General features: G+C 36.6%; 1 protein-coding gene across 1 annotated transcript in view; it reads right to left on the bottom strand.

Moving 5' to 3' along the window:
- PLEKHH2 (pleckstrin homology, MyTH4 and FERM domain containing H2) overlaps window positions 1–26,166 on the bottom strand; it is a 110,600-nt gene that overhangs the window by 23,400 nt on the left and 61,034 nt on the right. The window contains exons 15-20 of the mRNA XM_082672362.1: window positions 25,143–25,301; window positions 17,063–17,143; window positions 12,928–13,107; window positions 8,751–8,859; window positions 7,689–7,801; window positions 1,369–1,548 (exon numbers count right to left, since the gene is read on the bottom strand). Coding sequence (XP_082528488.1) covers window positions 1,369–1,548; window positions 7,689–7,801; window positions 8,751–8,859; window positions 12,928–13,107; window positions 17,063–17,143; window positions 25,143–25,301 — 822 coding nt within the window. The remainder of the gene's footprint in view (window positions 1–1,368; window positions 1,549–7,688; window positions 7,802–8,750; window positions 8,860–12,927; window positions 13,108–17,062; window positions 17,144–25,142; window positions 25,302–26,166) is intronic.

Below are 26,166 nucleotides of genomic sequence, written 5' to 3'. Positions count from 1 at the left end.
TCTGGACTATATTCTATTTTCTATCTTAATTTTTTTAATTAAGCAAGTATAACTTCAATAATTTTTTAAATGTCATATAAAAAAGGAGAAGGGGGAAAGGCCCTGCCCTTGAAGAACCTACAGTCCAGGAGAAGACATTATATATTGAAACAGTAATTTATAATATAATATCGCTAATACATTGTAATAATATTTTTTAAGTATAACCAATGGAGGGAATGACTTACTGTTGCGGAAGTCAGGAAGGAATATATGGGAGAGATGTTGCTTGGGCTGGACGGTGAAGTCACAGGTAGGAAGAAAGCAGAGGGATCCAGGTAACAGGAATAATGCCAGGTGCAAGGTGAAGGATAATGCAAAGGCAGGGTATGTTTGAAGAATGGGGAGAGTTTATTCATTCACTGTACACTGGAGGCAGGAAGTATAAAATGAAGTGGAGAAAGAGGAGGCCACTGGAGCCAGACTATGAAGGGCCCTTGATTCACATAAAGATTAAGCTTCAGAACCCCTCTATGCACAGGTCCCCTCCAAGTCCCTGGGACAGGCCCGACGAGCTGTCCTAGTCATATGACATGGTCATACGTTCTTTTAAAATGTGTAAAAGTAATGTATTTTGTACTCTTTTTCTTGGAGAGTATTCGCTGCATAAGCTTCAAGTCCCACAAAACCTGGATCCACCCCTGAGAGTCTTACAGGCTAGGGTAAGAAATTTCTATTTTATCCTGTAGTTGACAGGGAGTCAGTAAGCAAAGATTAAAAGAGGTATTCACTGAAGAGTAAACACAAGTGACCAAAAACCCCCTGAAAATAAATTCAACTGCACTAATAATTAAGGAAATGCATCCAAAATCAATAGTGAAATACTACTTTTTACCTGGAAAGGAATTAAAAGAAGAATTACACTGAACATTGTTGAAGATATAGGAAAATTCTAGAAGTGGACTCAATGAAATTCACTGGACTTGCACACAAAATTTAGGTTCAAAGATGTCTAATGTAGTGGTATTTATTATAGGAAAAATAACTGGAAAAACCTAAATGTATAGTAATTGATATTAATGCAACTAGTATTAATGTTTTGTAGACTATTGAAGGCTATAGGGGAAATGATTATGTTCTATAGTTTTTAAAAAGTAGTATGTACACTGTAGCTCTAGTAATGTGAAAAACTGTGAGTGCATAAAGATATACACATATACATTTATATATAAATATAGAAACTGAAAAGATATACATAAAAATATTAATAGCTGTTTTTCCATTTCATACTTTTTGTAATTTTCCAAATGTCTGTATTGAATATGTATTTTTCTTACAATCAGGAACACAACATCATTTAAAATTGCATGTATATGTATCAACAGATACCTGCAGTGGTCCTGGTTGATTCTGTGGCTGTCTCCGTCTTGTCTGTTTAATGAGCTGACAGCAAATTTCATTCTGTAGCTCAGGATGTGTCAAACAGATTTGCAAAGCACTCTGGGCTAGAGATATGTGGTAATCAATTGCAGGAGAGTCAACTGCTGCATTTATAAAAAGTTGGCAGGTCTGAATTAAATGAAAAAATAGATATACTCAGGGTGAGAAATGATCAGATTTATTCTGCATGAAATATTGATCCTCTTCTTAGCAATAGCTTTTGTTTAAAAGGATGGAAAAGGATATATTGTGATAACACTAATCAAAAGAAATCCAGAGTGGCTGCATTAATATCAGACAGAGTAGATTTCAGGGCAAGGAATTCTGCCAGAGATAAAGAGGGTCATTTTATAATGATAAAGGGGTCAGTTCATCTAGAGGACATAACAATCCTAAATGTTTTAATAACATAGCTTCAAAATACATGGTGCAACAACCTATAGGACTATAAGGAGAAACAGACAAAGTTCACAATTAAAGTTAGAGATTTCAATATCCCCTGTCAATATTTGAGAGAACAAGTAGGCAGAAAAATCAGTATGGATTTAGAAAATCTGAATAACACTATCAACCAACTTGAACTCATTTGTAGAATACTCCACCTCAGAGCAGAATATGCATTCATTTTAAGGGCATATGGAACAGTAATAGTCCCTGGTCTACCAGACTATAAACTTCATAAAGACAAGGACTCTTTCTTATTTATCTTTGTATTCTCTACACAGCACAGAATTTCTAAACTTATTTGACTACAATCCCTTCCCATCTTTATTTTTTTCTAGTAATACCAATTGGCATCTTTAAAAACTAGTTTACTGAGGAAAATATTTTGGGAAATAGTAGAATAAATAACTTAAAATGAATGCAAATAAATACTTTTTTCCCCCAAAGAGATTAAATTTTGGAGTAGGTTACTAGTAAAAGGTTATAGCATAATCTTTCCTAGACATTTTCCAAAGTAGGATATTAATACTTATCATTCTTCATTTTAACAGTTCATTGTAATAAAACTGTGAAAATTTGTTTTGTTCCTGACTAGAGGAGTAGGTACACTTGCCTGAGAAAGTTTAGGATGGATTGCCTAAAGGCAGGGGAAGCAACTTCAATACTCATAAAGTGTTCTATCTATGAATTCTTAAAAATACTTGCATGCTAATTGAACCCCAAATTATTGTAATAATGTATTAAATAAATTTGTAGTTATAGTGTAATATATATTTGTTTCAATGAATTAAATATATTGGGCTTATTAATGACATTGATATTTGGGAGTAAAATGAAGTTCTGAGAGTGAAATCAGTTTCTTTTGAGCAGGCTATTTTAAAATGTCAGTCTTTTTTTCTTACAACAAATGTCAGAAAACAAAAGAAGTACTGCTTGTGACAGCATATAGTTGGATCGTGTTTTTTTATACAATCTGACAATCTCAACCTTGTAATTGGAGTGTTTAGACCATTTAAATTTAATGTAATTATTAGTATGATCAGGAATAAATCTTCTATCTTGCTATTTGTTTTATATTTGTCTCATATGTTCTTTTTGGTTTTCCTCTTTTTCGGCCTTTTAAAAAATTACTAGAGTATATTTTATGATTCTGTTTTATGTCCTTTATTGGCTTATCAGCTAAACCTCTTTGACTTTTGTTAAGTGGTTGCTTTAGGGTTTTAGCATATATTTTAATCTTATCACAGTCTACCTTTAAGGAATATTATACCACTTCTTGTAGTATAGGAACCTTACAACAGTATACTTACATTTCCCCTCTCTCAGTCTTTGTGCTATTATTGTCATATATTTTATTTCTACATATAATTTTAAACTCCACAATACAATGTTATTATCTTTCCTTTAAACAGTCAATTATCTTTTAGAGAGATTGAAATAATAAGGAAAAATTCTTATATATTTACCCACATATTTGCCATTTCTAGTGCTCTTCATTCCTCTGAATAAATCCAGATTTCCATCTGGCATCATTTTCTGACTGCCTAAAGGACATCACTAAACATTTCTTGTAGTATTGGTCTTCTGGGGAGTAATTCTTTCAGGTTTTATGTATCTGAAAAAGCCTTTATGTCACCTTTGTTTTTGAAAAATATTTTCACTGGATATTGAATTCTAGGTTGATAGATTTTTTTTCCTTGCAGTACTTTAAAGATGTTACTCTACTATCTTATGACTTGTATAGTTTTCAATAAGAAGTCTGCTGTCATTCTTATCTATGTTCTCTATGTGTTAGGTTATTCCTCCCAAACCACCACCCTCTTTATAACTTGTCTAAAGCAACTGATTATGATGTATATTAGAGTAGTTTTTGTCACATTTCTTCCGTTTGAGATTCACTGAGCTTCTTAAATTTGAGAGTTTTATAGTTTTCATTAAATTTGGGAAAAGAAAATTTAAGCCATTATTTCCTTGAATATTTTTCTGTTGCCTTTCTTCCTTTTGTGGAACTCCAATTCCATATATATTAGGCTGATTGAAAATATACCATTGCTCACTGTACTGTATTCAATTTTTTTCAGTTTTTTTTAAACTCTGTGTTTCATTTTGGATAATTTTTCTTGCTATGTCTTTAAGTTCACTAGTCTTGCCTACTGCATTACCTTACCTGTTGTTAATCTCATCCAGGGTATTTTTTTCATTTTAGCCACTACATTTTTCATCTCTGAAAGTTCAATTTGGATCTTTTAAATATCTTCCATTACTCTTCTTAAAATGCTTATGCTGTCCTCTACTTTCTTGAATATATGAAGTATGGCTGCTAGTCTCCAAGATGGCCCCCAATGATCTCCATCTCTTGATATTCAGACAATATCTGAGGCAATCCCCTTCCATATTGTACTAGAGTTAGTCTGTGTGACCAGTAGAATATGGCAGAAATGATGATATGCCATTTCTGAGGTTAGGTTATTAAAAATCAATGTGACTTCTATCTTGAGTACTCTACTTGATGCTTAGTGCATTAGGAGGTCTTTCCATTCTGGATGATAGGAATACAAACTATTTTCAGCTATGTGTAAGCTCCAGGAATTTTTTTTTTTTTTGTCTATTCTTTTCTGGTAATTCTTTCCCTAGCCTCAGGTAGTTTCCTCACACACATATGATTATCAGTTCTCAGCTAAAAACTCAAAAGGAACCCTCTATGAATCTGTGGAGCACTTTCCCACTCTCTTTTGCTCACTCCTCTCAGTTTTGTGAATTCTAACCATCTTGGCCTCCTCAAATTCTAAACTCTGTCTTGGTAACTCAGGAAGACTGCCAAGCACCATCTGGGTGTCCCTCCATGCACTGTGGTCATGAAACTCTCTCCAAGATATTAAGCTGCAACGATTGTAAAGCTTACTTCATTTGTTTTCCTGAGGATCACTGTCCTGCACAGCCTGTTATTCAAGTCTGAAAACCATTGGTAGGGTAAATCCAGTTCCTGTTGCTCCATCACAGCCAAAAAGCAGAAGTTCTTCCTTTTATCTTCTAACTGGTTGTTGTTTGTACGTGTAAAAAGTTTTGATTTCTGCTTATTAATTTTGTACCTCACTATCTGATTGAATTATCTTTTTTTTTTTTGAATTATCTTTTTTGTTTGTAGTAGTTTTTTAAGTTTTTTTCCCCAGGTATACAATTACATAATCTGTAAATATTTGCATTTCCAATTTGTTCCCTTCTAATTTGTTTTCACTGCCTAATTGCAACTGGTTAGTACCACTAATAGAATGCTAAATAATAATAATATTAAAAATAATGGGGATACACTCTATACAGATTATGCTTTAATAAGAAGTTTTTAAAATATTAATGGGAGTGAGTATCATTGTCTTGTTCTTCACTTTAATGAAAATGTTTAAAGCATTTCCCCATAAAGCATGACATTTGTTTTTACTAAGCAGGAATATTTTATCATGTTAAGGAAATATCTATCAGTATTTTATGAATGCCTTTTCACCATCTATAGAGATGACTGTCAACTTAATAATAAATAATATTAATAGACATCCTAATATTTAGCCATCCTTGATTTCCTGGAACAAATCCCTCTTAGTCATGATTAGTATTCTTTTAGTATGATGTTGGATTCTGTTTACTAATACTTTATTAGTTTTTGTATGAAATGCTCTGTTTTCTACAATATTTTCTGGGGTTTGGTAACAAAGGAATACTCACTTCACAAAAAGAATCTGGTGACATGATGACTGAGAATTGCTTCAAAATAATCCAATCTTGGGGAGCAGTGGGGTTGGGGAGAATAAAACAAAATTGGTCATATGTTGACAACTGTGGAGCTGGATGATGAGTATCTTATACTTCATAATATTCTCTCTACTCTTATATATGTTTGAGATTTACCCCCAAAAAAGTAAAAGAAAAAAATTTTGCAAAATTTCCTTCTTTCCTATGCTTTGGGACAGTTTAAACAGCACTGAAATTAACCACACTTACAAAGTTTAGTAAATTTCCCTGTTTAAATTTTCATTCACCTGTGTAACTGGTTTTCACTACTTATATTTTGTTATAAAGTTGATCACTTCATCCAGATATTCAAATATATTTGTATAAAGTCTTTCTTGCTTTGGATATTTGTGTATTCTACAGGTGGATTTTTAAAAACGTTAAAATTATGGTAATTTTAAAACATGAACAAAAGTAGAGAGAACAGTATAATGTACCCATCATCTGGTGTCAACAATTGTCAACAAGCATTTTGCCACACTTGTTTCGTTCAACCCCTGCATCCACTTTTTTTCTGTAGTATTCTAATGTATATAATGTTATTTTACCAATACTTCAGTAGGGCTCTCCAACTGATAAAGATTTTTTTCCCATAACCATCATGTCATCATTATCCCCTTCCCAAATTAACAACAATTCCTTAGTATTATCTAGTAAATATATAATTTTTTGAGATGGGTGAAATGTAGGCAAGAAAAAGCCAAAAGAGAGACAAAAATTGAGACTTTAAGAGACTATGGGAAAATGAAGTACCAAGGTCCCAGTGCAGAGTCAAGACATGAATCCATAGAAGGTACATTATATTCTGAGACTGGAGTAATGGAGGAAAAAATAGATGAAAGAATGTCTGTTGAGAAGGGAGATTCGAGGTGATCAATTCTGATGCCCTCTAATTTTCCCAATGAACTAGAAGGTAACTTTGTTGTGAGGAGCATTACTAAGTAGGGAATTTGAGGGGATGTGACCAAAGACAAGCAAAAGGAGAGACAGTTGACCCTAAGGAATGAAGACCACAGATTTACATTGGCTCCAGTCCATACGGCTGTTTGATGCTCTCTAGCAGTATGTATGCGATTAATAGGGAAGCAGGCAAGACAGCAGCATTGATCTCGGTTGGGGTTCAGCTGAAGATTGCATGGAACTACAGGTCCCAAGGAACTATGAGTATTAATGAAAGTCATCCAGACTAGATAAAGAAGGAAGAAAAGCCAAGAGGCAGTTATTGTGCTCTCTCTTGATCTCAAAGAAAATAAATGGCTCAAAAAAATGTCTTAGTGAGGATGAGAAATGGAAGAAAGAAAATTAGAGAGCTCATGGGCTAAGAGATTATGGTTAATGAAAGACACATTAGAATTTAAGCTTTTAGAAGTGGTGTACTTATGAGGAATGTTGAGGTCAGGGTGTGGACATGGAGAATTGGAAGGTGAAGCAGGGTAGAGAGGAAGCTTACTGACATTGAGAAGGTCAGGAATCTTAAGGCCGTGGCATTGGTGAGTGAAGTGATAGCAAAGTAATTCAGGTAATGGCAAGATTTGAGGCAGAGAGAAAGATGTGAGTTGGGAGCCAAAATCCTTAATGAAATTTGAGGAGTTACCAGAAGGTGACTGATGACAGAGATGATGGGGGTGGAGGATTAAGAGTGATATAGTTGAATAGTAAGCTTCAAGTCACCACGGATTTCTAATAGAGGTTGAGTAATAAGAATGTGAGAGTAGCACTGGAGAAGAAGAAGGATATTGATCCCTCTCCCAACACTGAGGTACAAGTGATGTCAGGAAGTCTCTCCATTTGAGAGGTTGAAGAGGAAATGATTCTTCTGATATTAAGTGTTTCACATGGCCCAAACCATAGATAGTTTACTGCAGTAAATCTCAAATCCTCACTCAGAAAGCATATTAAATTCACCTAATTTTATTTCAGTAGATTTTCTTAATCATCATCACACTTTGAATTTTCTTGAAAAGAGTGAAACTTTATAATCTGAAGTTTTATTTTTTCCTATTAAATTTTTTAACAATATATAACTCCATATAAAATCTTACCTTAAATAATTTAATTGCTTCTGTCTGTAGAGCTTCCGAAGGTAGTGTTGTCAAAGGAGAAATGAGTCCTTCTTTGCTGTGACACAAAGTAGGGTGTCTCCATATCTGAGAGGCTAAACACAGAATGAAATATGAACAGGAAATAGAAAGAATCACTTATTTTGGCCTCACATTAAATCAGTCCTTTAGAAATTACCTCATTCTGGCTTGGCTCACAATTTAAGTCATAAAAGTCATGACAAACCTCTGATAACATTATTTTATTTCAGTTTCCAGGCCATTGGGATTCTCCTATTTCTGTTTTGGATAAATTAAAGCTAGAAGAGTTTGGTAGAAATATTCTAGGCCAAAACAAGTCTACCAGGGCGTTGTCATGTTGCTTAAATGTGCTAAAGATTGGTGACCTAGGTGGGGAGATGACTGTACATGAGAGGGAGCTGGGGGAAGATACAGAGAGGAGAAGCCAGAGCAGCAGGAGACAGAAAGATAAAGAGGAACTTGAAGTCATTCCTAAAATCAACATTTATTAAATTCCTATGCTAGACACTGCAAATAAAATGTGATCTCTATTATTAAGTAAAGCAGAGCTTAGAATCTAGGCTCTCAATGGGGAAACCTTAGCCATAAAAAAAACTTCAGTGCAAAGCAACAAATGCTATAAAAGTTTTAAATGGTAAAGTGCATTGGGATATAATTTTAATATTTATTAGGCACCTTTTATGACCCAGATGCTGAGTTGGGATGGGTTGGCTGGGGGAGCTCCTAAGGTAGGTAGGATTTCATCAAGTTGGTGGGGAATGTGAAGGAAGAAGGGTGTTCCAGGCAGAGGGAGTAATGTGAGCAAAGGCAGAGAGGTGTGACAGGATATGGACATGTCAAGGAATGACTGTGTCCTTAGAGCCGAAGAACCACAATGAGAATCCTGGCCCATGACAAGCAAAGCCTGTGAGAAGATGGGTACATCTCAGGGAAACAGGAACCCGCAAAGTGAAAACTCTATTAGGCTAAGGGAGTTAGGGGCCCATTTCATAAACCATAAAGCCTTGTACGTTATAAACTTACAAGGTTCCCCTTCTATATTTAGCAATTTGCAAACGAGTTGTTCAAATTCAGATCCAACATTTACATTGTTACTTCCAGCTGCAACAGTCAGGTGATAAAGCCAAGTGTCCTTAAAAATCAAAACATATTAATAGAAATGTTAACCAAGAGACAGTTTTTGATGACTTAAGGAAAAACACAACTTGCATAAACAGTAGAAAACTTTGACAATGGAAAAAAAACACTCTTAATTTTTAAATAATAACTAAAAGCCACTTAAAGAGTTCTGAAGCCAGCTTATTTGAATTGTGCTCATAGTACCTTTTCCCCATTGTTCACATTTAGAAAAGCATAAGAAAATTAAGAAAGTAACGTGACATTAAGAGACTAGAATAAATACAACCAATTAATATTCTTTTATGAAATACAACAAATTCTATCAAATTTAAAATCTGACTCCTAGTACATACAAATAGAACATATAAAATACCTAGGAAATCCAGAAAATTTAAAGAAGGAAATAATACCCAGAAGGAACATACCTCAACACAATAAAGGCCTTATAAGAAAAGCCCACAGCTAATATCATACTCAATGGTGAAAAAGTGAAAGCTTGTCCTGTAAGATCTGGAACAAGGCAAGGATGCCCACTCTTGCCACTTCTATTCACCATACCACTGGAAGTCCTAGCCAGAGCAACAGAGTAAGAAAAAGAAATAAAAGGCATCCAAATCGGAAAGGTAGAAGTAAAATTATCTCTGTTTGCAGATGACATTATCTTATTTGTTGAAAACCCTAAAGGTTCCATAAAAACACTGTTAGAACTAATACATTTAATAAAGTTGCAGGATACAAAATCAACATACAAAAATCAGTTGTGGGGACTTCCCTGGTGGTGCAGTGGTTAAGAATCTGCCTGCCAATGCAGGGGACATGGGTTCGAGCCCTGGTCCAGGAAGATCCCATATGCCACGGAGCAACTAAGCCTGTGCGCCACAACTACTGAGCCTGTGCTCGAAAGTCTGTGAGCCACAACTACTGAGCCCACATGCCACAACTACTAAAGCCCATGCACCTAGAGCCTGTGCTCCGCAACAACAGAAGCCACCGCAAGGAGAAGCCTGCATACTGCAAGGAAGAGTAGCCCCCACTCACCACAACTAGAGAAAGCCCACGCACAGCAATGAAGACCCAACACAGCCAAAAAATAAGTAAAATAAATGAACTAATTAATTTTAAAAAATCGGTTGTGTTTGTACACACTAACAATGAATTATCCAAAAAGGAAATTAAGAAAACAATCCCAAAACAATAGCAAAAAAAAAAAAAAAGAATAAAGTACTTAGGAATAAACTTAACCAAGGAGGTGAAAGATTTGTACACCAAAAACAATAAAGCACTAATGAAAGAAACTAAAGCAGACACAAATAAGTGGAAAGACATCCAGTCATAGATTGGAAGAATTAATATTATTAAAATGTCCATACTACCCAAAGCAACCCATAGAGATTCAAAGTAATCCCTATCAAAATCCCAATTTTTTTTTTAACAGGAATAGAAAAAACAATCCTAAAATTCACATGGAACAACAACAGACCCCAAATAACCAAAGTAATTTTGAGCTAGAAGAACAAAGCTGGAGGGATCATACTTCCTAATTCAAAATATATTACAAAGCTACAGTAATCAAAATAGTATGGTACTGGCATAAAAACAGACATTAGGTCCATCAATGGGCCTAATGATTGCTTCATTAGGCCAATGGGACAGAATAGAGAGTCCAGAAATAAAACCATGCATATATGGTCAACTGATTTTTGACAAGGTTGCTAAGAATACAGTGGGCAAAGGATTGTCTCTTCAATTAATGGTGTTGAGAGAACTGGATATCCATAGGCAAAACAATGAAGTTGGAGGGCTTCTCTGGTGGTGCAGTGGTTTAGAATCCGCCTGCCAATGCAGGGAACACAGGTTTGAGTCCTGGTCCCGGAAGATCCCACATGTTGCAGAGCAACTAAGCTTGCATGCCACAACTACTGAGCCTGCACTCTAGAGTCTGTGAGCCACAACTACTGAGCCCGCGTGCTGCAATTACTGAAGCCCATGCACCCTAGAGCCTGTGCTCCACAACAAGAGAAGCCACCGCAATGAGAAGGCCATGCACTGCAACAAAGAGTAGCCCCTGCTTGCCACAACTAGAGAAAGCCCATGCACAGCAACGAAGACCCAACACAGCCAAAAATAAGTAAATAAAATATATATTAAAAAAATGAAATTGGACCCTGATATCACACAGTACACAAAGTCAGTTCAAAATGGAATAAAGACTTAAACATCAGACCTGAAACCATAAAACTCCTAGAAGAAAACATTGAGAAAAAGCTTCTGGACACTGGCCTTGGCAATGATTTCTTGGGTATGACACCAAAAGCACAGGCAACAGAAGCAAAAATAGACATGTGGAATTACATCAAACTAAAAAGCTTCTGCACAGCAAAGGAAACCATCAACAAAATGAAAAGATAACCTACTGAGTGGGAGAAAATATTTCAAATCATATTTCTGATAAGGGTTTAATATTTAAAATACATATAAAACTCATACAACTCAATAGCAAAAAGACAAACAATCCAATTAAAAAATGGGCAAAGGATCTGAAAAACATTTTTCCCAAGAAGACATACAGATGGCTAACAGGTACACAAAAAGGAGCTCACATCACTAATCGTCAGGGAAATGCAACTGAAAACCACAATGAGTTATCACCTTACACCTTTTAGAATGGCAACTATCAAAAACAGAACAAAACCCCAATAAGACAAGAAATAACAAGGTGAGGATGTAGAGAAAAGGGAGCCCTGTACACTGTTGGTGGGAATGTAAATTGGTGCAGCACTATGGAAAACAGTATGGAGTTTCCTCAAAAAATTAAAAATAGAACTACTATATGATCCAGCAATTCTACTTCTGGGTATTTATCTGAAGGAAGTTTTATAATATAAATTTATATAAAATAGTAACTCAAAAAGATATATGCACCCCCATGTTCATCACACCACTATTTACAATAGCAAAGACATGGAAGCAACCTAAATGTCCATCGATGGATGAATGGGTAAAGAAAATATGGTATATACATACAATATTATTCAGCCTTAAAAAGGAGGAAATCCTGCCATTTGTGACAACATAGATGAATCTGGAGGACATTTCTGTGTCTGGTTTCTTAGCAATCAGGTTTGTTGCCTGCTAACAAACCAGACACAGAAAGACAAATACCTTATAATACCACTTATATGATGGATCTAAAATAGTCAAACTCATAGAAGCAGAGAGGGAATGGTGGTTGCCAGAGGCTAGGGGGAAGGGGAAACAGGGTGGTATTAGTCAAAGGGTACAAAGTTTTGGTTATACAAGATGAATAAGTCCTGGGAAAAAAAAAAGATGAATAAGTCCTAGAGATCTATCATACAGCATGGTGCCTATAGTTAACAATGTTGTATTACATACTTTAAAATTTACTAAGAGGGAAGATCTTATGTTATGTAGTTCTTATCACACACACAAAAAAATAATAATTAAAAAAGAGGTTGAGAGGAAACTTTTGGATATGATGGATAGGTTTATGCCATAGACTGCAGTGATGTTTTCATGCGCACATAATTATTTCCAAAGCATCAAGTTGTATACATTGATTATGTATATAAGGAAGAAAGAAAGAAAAGAATCCATTTTTCTGCTCCCCAAATATACTGGACTTTTTTCTTTCTATTAAAATATATATGTACATCATATTTTCACATAGTTGAGATTATATTAAGGACGTGCTTATACTATGTTAGTAAAATTCAGAAATTATAATTATCTATTTTTAATATAAAAAAGATATAAGGCTGCAGGATATTTTATCATATGGACATTATTTAATCAATTTCCTATTGTTGAACACTTAGATGGTTATTAATTTCATGCCGATAAAAAAATACCATGAAATCTAACATCTGTTAAGTAAAAAAGGGTGTCTGTTATATTTTTTGTGTTTGAAATATATCAGAAATAAAATTATTTTAAAAATACTATGTTCAACAAATCTATACGTAAATCTTTGATTGTACTTAACGGTCATTTGAAAATTATTACCAATACTTAATCATATTAGTCTAAATCATTCTAAATCAACCAATTAGACCTTACATACCTTTTCATGCTTGGATCCAATCAGGAGGTAAGTCGGACCTTGGTCTTTGGGGTGGATCACAATAGTGTAATGTGTGGATAAAAGACTTCGCCCACTGGCTTCATAATCTTCATCTGAATCACAGGATCTGTCAACCTCTTCAACTTTAGCCTCCCAGAGTCTGATCTGACCTAAAGGAAACTAAAGTAAATATTAGTAATTGTAAGGAAGGAACTTTCTAAATATTTTCCTGCTAAAATTTTTCATAGTGTTTTTCATTCTTACCTTTATAAAGCATACCTTTTTTTAAATGAATGCCTAAAGCTAATTGGATTATCCACATTGTTACAAAAGTAGTAGCCACAACCAACATGCCAACTGTGATACTGAAGAACAATTTGAATACTAGACATTTAACTTTTGTGGAAAAAGCAAGAAGCCACTTCCATACAGTGGTTTGGATTATTCATTTGGACCAAAATGACACATTACCTAGTCAAGCAATTCAGTCAAAATATTCATTTGACTTTTTTCCCCACAGAATTAATTTAAGTTATTGGATCAAAAGGACAAGGGTAGACATAGTCTCAATACTATTCATAGAAAAAGTAACAAAGTGAAACAGCTGGTGTGAAGAAGTGTGATTAACTATCACTCTAAACCCCAATAAATGAGGAGTGTTTTGAGGCTATATACACATATATGATTTATTACACATGTAATATATCACAAAAAATGCCATGATTTCTTTCATCTTAAGTGTAAGAAAAACATCCTAAAAATGATTTATATTAAATTTTACCTACTCTTTTACTGATGAAAACCATTATTTGCTGTGTAGAATATTTAGCATATTTGTTTTAAAACTTTTCTTTAATTAAGTCCATTTATTCCAGCAACACACACAGTCTGCTTCAGATGTACAACTTCTAAAATATTCGGTCAGGTTTGGAATTGCAGCCTGAGAAAGTTCCTTGTAACTCCAAGGACATTTACCATCTTACATTTCCATGCTCGGGCTCAGTGCTTGGACTCTCTTTTCCCATCTACACTCACTCCCCTGGGTGATGTCATCCAAGCTCATAGCTTTTGCATCAGCATGTATTAGCTACTTCCAAATTTATAACTCCTGACTCACACTAGCTCTACTTAGATGTCTAATAGCATTTCAACGTCACTTGGTAAGTCCTCCCCCACCACCTGCTCTCCTGAGTCTCTCCCATCCCAGTTGTTCGCAACTTGATCCTTCTAGCTGTTCAGGCCAAAAAGATTGGCATTGTCACTGCCCCTTTTCTTGCTCTCATATTCCATACCCTTTTAGTCAACAAATCCTATCAGCAAATCTTTCAAAATATACCCAGAATCTGGTCTCTTCTCACACCTCCACACTAAACCACAATCAGCTCTCACCTGAATTACTGTAAGAGTCTCCTAACCAGTCTCCTCCTAATTCCCTTCAGACAGTAGCTGGAGTGTTCCTGTTAGACACAGGTCAGATCATGTCACTGCTCGGCTCAGAATCCTCAAATGGCTTCTCATCTTACTTGGAGCAAAAGCTAAAGTCCTTACTATGATAAGGCCCCCTGCGATTTGGTCCCCATTACTTCCCTGAACTCATCTCCTATTATCCTCTCCCTAACGGAGTCCAGTCCAGTCACACTGACCTTCTCACTATTCCTCAAACACACCTGGCATGCTCCTGCCAAGGCCTCTGCACTTGCTGTTCCTTTGGCTTGGAATACTCTTGCCTCTTTTACTTCCTTCAAAACCTAATTAAAATGTTGGCTTCTCAGTGAGGTCTTACCTAGATATCTTATCTGCCTAATAGCTGATTAATAGTAAAAAATTAATTCATTTGATTAAATGTGTTGTCTTTTACGAGAAACACTGCTTTTTCCCATTAAATTAATTACAGTTATTTTCTGAGTAGTTACTATGTGCAAAGCACCATTCTGGAGACTGAGTGAATAAAATTTACTTCTGAAGGAAAAATGTGAAATTAACTTATCTATACTTTCAGAAAAAGGCAGTAAAACAAAAGCAAAATAATAGGGCAGAAAATTCACATTAATAAATAAAAAGCAAGCTTTAAAAAATAGGATAAAGAAAACTAATTCTACTATGATAATACATGACAATACTATCCTAATTGTGTGCTTTAGGCATACCTAATCATATGACAATCAAGGTTCCATCCACCCCAATATTTAAAGATGATTATTCCTTTTACCAGAGGATTTACCATGGTTCTATAAACAGTGAATAGACCGGGTGCTTTTAAATATTTTGACTGAATTTTTTAAAAGACACTGATTGAGATAAAGACAAATTGTTTCTGAAACATCTATAGCACAAAATGAAGTAAGCCTAATACCGATTCACAAGCATTCTCAACACTTCTCCAGTAATTATAATGGATTTCTGTTCAGCTATCTACATTCCTCTGACTTGTTCCTTCTGTGATCAATGTTATCCATTTTTAATAAAAAACAAAATTATTATTAGTAGTAATAGTAGGAACATTTAAATTCTACTCTCAGCAAATTTTAAATTATTTTTCTATTTATAAAACACGAATATAGAAACTTGGTAAAAACAGAAAGTTATTAAAAAAAAAGGAAGAAAAAAATCATCCATAATTCTACTCCCACTCAACATTTTGGCATAGTTCTTTCTGACTTTTCTGCTATGTGTATCTTTACATAGATGTGCTGGACTGAGAATTATAAACTCAGAATCCCAAACTTGCTGTGGAAGGTAAGCGTGAAAGAAGAGTCATGATTCTCCTGAGACAGCTGCAGTCAGATGCCTGGGCTGATGTATCACAGAGGCTTCTCAGTAAACTGCTGAGTACCAGCTGCCTCTGTGCTTTGTGTTCAGACCATTGGTGCTGGCTTCTCAGATCTTCAGTGGCAGCTGCTTCCCCGACCTCTACTCCCCCGACTTTTCTAAAGTTATGTATGTCCCTAATTCTGCATTAAAATTGTTAAAAACTGGAATACACAGAGTGGCTTCTGTTTTCCTGACTGATAATTGAGTTAGGGTTATACTGAATATGCAGTTTTGCACTGTGCTTATTCTTGTATTATTTTTATGAGCATATTCCCACATTACTTCAGAGATATCACTCTCAATGGCTGCACTGTGTTAAGTACCAACCCGTGAGCGATACTGACGATAATGGCATGCATTTTAAATATGGCTAGTCAGAACTGAGAGTGCAGACTATGAAAATAGAGCAGAGAAATACTAACTGACCTACATGGTCAGTGGACCAAGAAGTTTAGTCTCATTAACACAGTAATCAGTCACAGGCTGCTGTTCTGTGGAGCTGGCATCATTGTTTTATGCAAATACTCTTGGTCCATGTTAGTTCAATTTTTATAGTTTCAGTAATCCAAAGATGACATGGGGTATGCACAATGATAATTAGGTATACATTTCATGTTTGGAAGATACCCATCTTTTTACTTTGAAAATGCAATAACTCAAGTTTTGGCGGGGAGGAGATTAGTTAAAAATGAACGAATGGGATATAGATATGCAGATGGATGGATAGATAAGTGGTATCTAGGGATTCGAGGGCCTGGGACAGGACTGGATTCTTTTCCCTTCCCAGCTCTTTTTTCCTAGCTTGCTGTTCCCTTCAATCAACCTTATCTAGTCTGTCAGACCTGAAAAATATGAGAAATTGATGGTTGAAAGTGGGATAGAGGAAGACTTTTCTAGGTCTTAGAAGAAGAATTAATTAAAAGTTACTAAGGCTTATAATTAAGAATGAAAACCCCTGTAGGGGGCTTCCCTGGTGGCGCAGTGGTTGAGAGTCCGCCTGCCGATGCAGGGGACACGGGTTCGTGTCCCGGTCCGGGAAGATCCCACATGCCGCGGAGCGGCTGGGCCCGTGAGCCATGGCCACTGAGCTGGTGCTCCGCAACGGGAGAGGCCACAACAGTGAGAGGCCCGTGTACCGCAAAAAAAAAAAAAAAAAAAAAGACCCTGTAGGTCTATGATTACCTTAGTAATAAATTTTATGCAAAATTTCAACCTTATCAAAAATTCTGAAGTTTGAGCTAGCAACAGAACAGTGAAAGGGAAAACTTGAAGCCATAACAAACAAAAAATTCCTCTAATTAGCATATTAAAAATACATACATACCTTATCTTCTTGACTACGAAAATAATATAATGTTTTTCCTATAAGTGTACACCAGACTCTCTTGGAGTAGCCATGTTTTACCTGAAATCATATTTCAAAGAATTACAAATGTAGCTCAGAACTCTGACACCTTAAAGTATAGTTTATACACTTTATTTGAAGTCGTTCGGCTGTCCAGTTTGCTTGAGATATAAGTGATATTCCAACTAGACTATCCAAATGCTATTTAAAACTTACCCATTATAGTAATAGCATGGTATGTTTTGCTTTGGTGTTCACCATTCAACATTTAACGAATGTTTACTATATGTCAAGTACTATGCCTAGGACTAAGGATTCAAAGATGCAGTTTCACAAGTAAGTATATTTCATAGTTTTTATATTACATAGATTTCCAATAACTCTGTGGGGCTCTCTGGGTTAACACTCTAATGTTAGAAACAAGATTGAAACCTAAGAATTCTAGTGATTTCCAAAATGTAAGAGATTCAATCATTCAAAACATTTGATGCCTTTTCCAGAGTAATAATACACTGAACACATTTGATACCTTCTCCAGAAGGATACACACAAAATTGTAAAATAATAATACTAAAAGCTATTATTACATATTGAGTACTTCCTACATGTCAGGAACTATGTCAAGTGATTGGGATGGAACCTGAATCTGATTCCTGACTCTGAATAGTCAGAGGCTAGTCTAGATACTGGGGGGACGGATATGAATGAGACACAGTCTCCTTCCTCAAGGAGCTCACTGCCTCGTGAGGAAGACAGACAACTAACCCAGCAGCGTGCTACATATCTTCATCAAGAACACAAGGAGTTTAAAAGCCTAGTTTTTGGGGGGGGGGGGTTTGGAGGAAGACATTCTACCAAAATTTGTACTGAATACCACAGGTTTTTCATTGTTTGGTAGCTTTATGAATATCCTCACTGTGAGTTCCTCTCTGCCCCAGTTCTGCCCAGGTACAGGCATTGAAGATCTTTGCCAGACAGTCCCAGCTACACCCTCAAGCCTAGAAAAACACCAAGAACCCCATTCCCATCAGTGGGTAAGATTGATAATAGGCTCTGTTGCCCCAGACCTAGAATGTGGTGAGCCTGGTTGAGTTTGCCCTATAATCCCACTACCCTGGCAGCCCTGCCAACTTCTGCCTTGAGGCTTGACCCTCTCCTGCAATAGTTAGAGTGGGCTTCAATTTGGAGTGGCCCACCACCTGGAAACCAAGACACTGGCCGGTAAAACGAAAGCCCAACATTCCATTGTCATGCTTGCCCATGGTGATAAATACGAAGGAGAAAACTACAGCAGGAAAGGAGAAGGAAGTGCCTGGAGAAGGAGGGACGTGTTTTACAATTTAAAATAAGGTGGTCAGGAAGGCATCACCGACACTGATTCAAGCCTTGGAGGAGGCAGATGAGCTATGCAGTCACCTGAGAAAAGAACACTCCGGGCAAGGAAGCAGCAAGCTTCCTTGGTCCTGAGACGGTGTGTGCCCATGTGTCTGAGACTAAGCGAGGAAGGGGAGAGGTCACTGGGGAAGGGGCAGCATATAGGGGTGGAGAGCACACATATTTTGCAGGGCCCTTGTAATGACATAACATTTAAACGGACTGCTCTGACAGTTGTACAATGAGAAGAATATAAATTATTGCCACAACGGATTTTACAGTCAGCAAGTCACGACAGTAGAAAAGGCCTGGATTCTGAGGTCACATGGACCAAGGCTTAAATTCCAGTTCTACCACATACTGGATGGATGATGTCCTCAGGCAACTGACTTGACCTCCCAAGTTCTGTCGTTAACATGGGATTACTGTACACCTCATTCATTGGGCTGTTGTGATGACCAAAGGAGAAAATGTAAATAAAGGATACTAGTAGTTACTCAATAAATGCTTCCTTCCTCACTATGCATAAGGAGAAGTAAAACACATGTTTCGTTTAAACCCACAAATGCAGCCAGCCTTTGGGCTTTCAAAACTATGGTTTAAGCAAACAAATAACTCCACCATCTAACAGTTTGATGGATTTAAATGTTGCTTGAGGAAAAACAAAACAAAATGTCGCATTTGGCAAGACATGTTTCGGTTTAATTAAATTTAGAAACATATATTTACAGATGAATATCCTGGAAGTTTTAAATAGCTTGTGTTATGCAGCTTTTTTTTTCTCCTTTTAAACAAACTCCAGAAAGGAGTCTTAGCAAAACTGAAGAATAATGCATCTGGCTATAGAGAGTATACTTTTGAAATGATTTATCTTTAAAGAGAACAATGTGTGCCTTTGAAGAACTACAAATTAATGAAGACTTCTGCCAACTTACAGTAAAAGCTGTGTTTTAAAACATAGTCTATCTTTTTATGTACATCTGATTATGTTAAGATTTCTTCCAATTCTGACTTATTCTGAAAAAATCATAATGAAACAAATTACACTAGAAGAATCCTCACAAAGATTTAAAGACAATCTCAAACCTCAAGGCTTTGGTGAACTAAGTAGTTGAAAGAATAAATTTTTTTACCTTGCATCCATGACAAAGTTACTTATATCAGTTCTCTCTGAAACTTTGATGACAAATAGTATATCATATTCTGATTGGCCTTTGTCATCACACAAAACATAAGCTCCCATGGTCTTCTCCCCTCTCCTATATTTTCACGCCTGTAGCCTTCTCCACCACAAATCCTGCCACCTGTCTTGCTGACTTCAGCATCTAGGTAAAACTCTTGTGATAATAATAGCTAGCACTTTTGGCATGTTTATGATGTGCCGGGCACTGTTCTAAAGCACTTGACATGCTTAAATAATTTATTTAATCTTCCCAGCACCTGTGAGGTTGGCACTATTATTATTCCCACTTTACAGAAAAGGACACTAAGGCACAGAGCCTCTAAGTAATCTATTCAAGGTCACACAAGTGGCAACTGTCAGAGGCAGGACATGCACCCATGCAGTCTGGCCCCTGAACTCTTGCCCTAGCCTCTTTGCTGTACTGCCTCCCTACAATCTTAACTCACAGTTCCTTGCTCTCTTCATTTCTAAAAACCTTTGCTATCCTTCCATTTTTGCCATTCATCCGCTTGGCCACACCCTGGTCCTTTTTCCTTCATTGGGAACTGCTCCACTTCTGAAATTTACATTCTACTCTCTGATCCCAACCTCCCCCCAGCTCCCACCCTCCTACTCACACCACTCCTATTCTTTGACCTCATTCAAAACTTTTAAGTCCTCCAACCCTTCCATTTTATTCCAGTTTATCAGTTCCCTCCTGGCTTCTCTTCCTTCTCCACCAACCTTGAATTTGATATTTGATCACAAAACAACTCTTGCTCTAAAACCTGTGATTATGTTGCATTCCCATGCTTCTAACAAATCCACACAATAAAATTTTACCTCCATTTGTTTTTAAGTAATCCAGTGGAGCGTGTAGGAAGAGAAAGAAGGTTACGGGAGGTTTTAAGAAATGACATTAGCCATAGTTAATAATTGTTGAAACTCGGTAATGAATATATGAAGGTCCTTTCTATTATTCCTTCTACTTTCACATGTGTTTGAAAGTGCCCATAATAAAAGAATGATTTAAAAATCATCATCTTGATATGCATAAAGCAAGTAAAATGTTCATTGTGGAATTTAGGTGGTGGGAATATGAGTGTTCACTGTAAAATACTCTTCCAACTTTTCTGCGTATTTGAAAATTCACATAATAAAATGTTAAAAAAAAATGACTATCCTCACATCACTACAATGTAAAGTCTCTGCTCTTATTTCTGAGCATCTTAGAGAAGAATAACCAATATGAACTCAAATCACTGAAGTCAGGTGGGCCCTCGGTAAATCAATCCTTCTATCTGTCCTTGGGTATATCTTACTTCCCTTATTCTCAATCCTTTCCTTCACTCTCATGGAACTGTCCACTGGAGTAATCTTCATCAAAGAAAACCGAGGACATCAGACATGATTTCACTCACTGCCCCACAAACTTGTATTTTCATCCTTCCTCACCTTTCTGCAAGTCCAGCCCCTCCACAGTGCCCTCCCGCCATGCCCGATCACCCATTTCTTCTGGACTTTGTTCTTAACCTCCCACTTCTCTCTCCCAGCTTCCTCCCTTCAATTTGGAAACTCAAGGTATGCCTTTCCCATCTGAAAAAGTGCCTCTCCTGACACCATGTTCCCTCCCAGCTTGATTCTTTCTCATGTGCCGGAAAGTATGGACAGTCCTCCACACTCAATACTGCACTTACCCATCACCCGGTTACTGTTCAACATACCACAAGGCACTTTCTGCCCTAGCACTTGACCGCATCTGACACTACAGATAACTCCCTCCCTGTCAACCACTCCACCCCTGGCCTCCAGGACGTACTCTCCAGGGTCTCTTCATACATCACCTTTATGTGCCCTCAAATTTTGGGAACCCGAGTGTCCCATCAACAGTCCCCTGCTCTTCCCACCCTACACAGTTTCCTGGGTGATTTCTCTCACTGTCGTGGATTCAACTATCATATCCATGATGATAATTCCCCATATCGTTCTCTCCAACCTAGCCCTCTCCTCTTTTTTTTTTTTTTTTTTGCTGTACACGGGCCTCTCACCGCTGTGGCCTCTCCCGCTGTGGAGCAACAGGCTCCGGACGCGCAGGCTCAGTGGCCATGGCTCACGGGCACAGCTGCTCCGTGGCACGTGGGATCCTCCCAGACCGGGGCACGAACCCGCATCCCCTGCATCGGCAGGCAGACCCTCAACCACTGCGCCACCAGGGAAGCCCTAGCCCTCTCCTCTGATGGAGACTGGTGTTGCCACTGCCTGCTGGACTTCTTAACTCAGGTGTCTTCACAAGCTCTAAACGTTGACAGTTCCCCAAATAACCTTTTAGTCATCCTAAACTGCTCCTGTTTTCTGAGCTCTCTATTATCTGGCATGGTCTTTCACCCAGCCATCCTTAACTCTCCCACTTCCTAGTCGCTGAATTCAGTCTAACGGAAGATTTTACCTCCTAGCATTATTCAGATTCACCCTCTGGTCTCTTTCCCCATGACCAGTTCAGAGTCCCATCCTCTTGAGGAAAACCACTTCCACTTACTGTTCTTAGAACCTCCAGTTTGCTTCCCACAAATTCATCTTCCTCTCAGCAGAGTAATCTGTTAACAGCATGAATATAGCCATGTTCCTGTTACAAACCCTGAAGGGTTCCACAACACCTTCAGGATGAAGAACAAAGTCCTTAACAAGACAAAAAAGCCCTCCATGATCAGGACCCTCCAACTTTTTCTCCAAAGGACTTGCTCTTCACATAGGTGGCACTGCTTTGAGATACTGTGTCTTTTGTTCGTGCCGTTTTCTAGCCCAGGATACCTTTCCTTGTCCGTTTCCAAAATTAATTCATACTCCTCCTTGGAGACTTGGCACAGGCAAATCTTCTCTGAGAAGTTGTTCCTGATCCCACAGTCTAAATTAGGTTTCTCTGTGACCTTATGATGCATGTCAACAATAGTATTTTATATATATCATTATAAATATGTGGACGTCCTTTTCTTTCCCAATAGATATGAGGCTCTCTGAGGGATGGGGCAGTGGCCTATTCATCTTAATACCCTGCAGCTCATTGCCTGACATGTGGTAACTGCTCAATACATATTTTTAAAATAAATGAATTTTTATATAGGAAATGTTCTTCCAAAGCATTAAAAGTTGCAAGAGTGACTGTCCAGAATCAAATTAGTCAAGTTCTTAATATCTACCTACATATTTCTGTACTTAATAATAACAGTGTGACAACTTGGAAAAGCCTCCTCCCCTCCAAAGTATTCAAATGCTGCTCTGCCATATCTGGGATTGTAGCCTGAACGTGAGCTCAGAACAAGTCACTCAGAATGAGTTTTTCTCTTATAAGGCTTTGCAGGTGAAAATATGGGGGTGGACAAGCCTTCACAAATGGTAGGAAGGAAACCTAATAAGCATCCTGTCTATAAATTCTAATGGTTTAGTCATCTGATAATCACATCAACTTATACTCATTTAAAATGCAATTGTGAAATGGGAAGCAGGGAACAGCACAAATGTAACAGGAGTGGAAACTGACAAGCCATGCCAACAATTAAAAATAAGCAAAAAAACAAAAAACACTAATTGTGAAAGAAGTAACAAACCCTTAGCCATGAGATCATATTAAAGCTTAAGGGTTTCATAAACATAGCCCTTGAAACAGGAGGACACCTAGTTACTATGAATTAGAATAAGAATGTGATTTAAAGTGGCACTGTGTTCGTTGGAAAACATATATCAGCACAATACCAAGGAGTTCTCAAGCCCATCAGTAACTGAAAAAACATTTTCATGGTAATGTAATGTTTTGGAAAAAAACATAGTGCATCTCTTTGTTGAATGTATTGGTAATTTTTTTCTCCAATTTTTTTCTCCAGTCTTTGTAAATATTACTGAAGAGCACCCACCTACATTCCCACATTAATAATAAGTATAAATTACATGGTGGCATAGCTCATCTACAGCTAAATTTTTCACCTCTTACATAAATAAAGCACATGAGTGATGAGTGATGACGTAGAGGTTATTTTTGTGGGTAATATTTTGCATATAAATATCTTATTGTTTTGTTCTAAAAGTGACCAATTGAACTCTTAAAAATTTATAAATAATATTTATCTTAGCGTAAATCAATACTTCCTCATTCTAAAAATGTTAGGAAGCAGAACTAAGCAAAAGTGAAGTAAAAACCACCCAGAGATATCTAATATACCTTAGTATATTTCTTAGTCAGACATTTTTCTACAAACATGTTTACCAAAAATGGCATAACAACCATTTTTATGTATTTATGGTAATATGCTATTTTATCACCTAACAATACATCCATAACCTATTTCTAAAACATTAAGCATTCTTTTACAACATTTAAAATGACTGCATAGTAAAGCATTACCTGATTACATAAATATTTATTTAAAACTATGCTCTACTCTACATCTAAGTTGATCCCAGTTTTTCTTTATTATAAACCATGATGTGCAAGTAACCTTTCTGCAGTAATGGAAATGTTCTGTATCTTGAGAGAGTGACAGTAAATATCTGTCAAAACTCATCAAATTCTGCACTTAAGATCTGCATTTCAATGTATGTTAATTATATCCCATTTGTTTTAAATAGGAAAGGAAAAACCATGCTGTGATGGACATCCTCATACTTAAATCTTATGCAAATTAAGATAATTTCCTAAGCATAAATTTCTTGGACTGAGATTGCTGGATCAAAGGGTACGTATATATGTTCATAAAACATTTAATATTCATTCATTCATTTGTTCACTCAAAAATATTTATTGAGTAAACACTTTAGTCAAGATATTGCCAAATTGCCTTCTAAAGTAATAAACTCACTAGCAAATTTCTTAACTTGTGTCGATACTGCATTTCATACTTTTAAAAGAGGTCCTCCCTTGATCAGATTTTTTAAAAATATCCATTATTTCTTGCTTTTTAAGAAAATTATTATTGATAGTAGAACGTTTCCCCATATGTTTATTGATCATTTGTATTTCTTCTCCCTACTATCTCTACTTTTCTCTCATTGTGTCCTTTGTTCCTTCCCCTCACTGGTATTTATCCTTTACTTACTGATTAGAAAAAGCTTGTTTTTCATGTTCAAATACCTTTCCAAAGCTTCTCATCCGTCTTTTAAAAATTCTGCTTAGAGAAATTCTGATGGTAAGAACATTTACTTTTTTTTTTTTTGGTTGTGCCACACAACTTGTGGGATCTTAGTTCCCCGACCAGGGATTGAACCTGGGCCCTCGGCAGAGGTTCCGAAAAGCAGAGTCCTAACCACTGGAATGCCAGGGAACTCCCAAGAACATTTACATTCTTTATGTAGAGTAGTCAAATTTACCATTTTTCATCTTCATGGTTTTTGTCTTTGGTATCATACCTAAAACACTCTTCCCCATCCCAAGATAACATAAATACTCAATATTTATATTCTCTGATGCCCACTTTTTTATGATCGGGGGCTAATTCCATCGCTGCCTGGGATACCGCTATGTATAAGAGTTCCCACCTTGGTGAGCAATCCCTTCACCGTTGGTTTGCCCTCAGGTTGGAGGAAAAGGGGGTTGGCAGCTTGTACCCGAAGAACGTTCTGTAACACTTTAATCCATTCCTCCAATATATTGGGAGAATCTGCAGTCAGATAGTATGTGTGTTTTTCAGTGGTCAACTAGAATGGGATAAGAAAGAGATAGGAAACTCTGAAGATTTTAGGATATTAGCACTTCCTTGTCCATTCTTCAAACATCACTACCTAACATGGAAACAAACATGCTGAACCTTGAATCCTAGGCTCTAAATAAATGATTCCATAAATCACGTAGCATATTTTAACCACTTTGTGAGAATGACAATTAACTTTTTCTGAAATAATTTTTTTCACTTCTGTTTACTTTAAAACTCTTCATAGTATTAAGCTTTGGGGTCATGATTTTTTATCTTGTTTACTCATTACATTTTCCTTTTCTCCCTTAAATGTGCTACAGGTTCCTGGTTGTTGAAATGAGGAGCAGAATGATTTCAGACTGTAATAAAATAACACACTTTAAGCAAATAAAGGGAAGTTATTTGTTATGGAAATGAAGAAATGAATTATAAATAAAATAAGAAAACCTATACAGCAGAAGAGGAATTCTTAAACATGTAATCAGATATTATGAATTCACAATTTCTCAAGTTCAAATTAGCCATATTTTAAAAATTCCAAATATTTCAGAAGCCTACAAATGATTCTTATCTGCCATGCTCCAAGACAAAGTTTTCCCTGATTCTCCTTTCTGCATTTTTGGGCAGTCCTCAGGTATTATCTACTGGAAACACTGATAATGTACCTTTCTAATAAAATATTGTATTCTACCCTCCAAAGGAGCAAGATAAGAAAATAATGATTATTGAAGGCATTTCAGAAATAAAGCATCTGAATTTTAAATCACACATACCAAACTGTCTCGATAGCTTGTTTTTTGTTTGTTTTTGTTGTTTTTGTTTTTTCGTGGTACGCGGGCCTCTCACTGTTGTGGCCTCTCCCGTTGCGG

This window comes from Grampus griseus, assembly GCF_964374135.1.
Source record: "Grampus griseus genome assembly, chromosome: 15".
Taxonomy (NCBI): Eukaryota; Metazoa; Chordata; class Mammalia; order Artiodactyla; family Delphinidae; genus Grampus; species Grampus griseus.
This window is presented reverse-complemented; position numbering and strand designations above follow the sequence as displayed.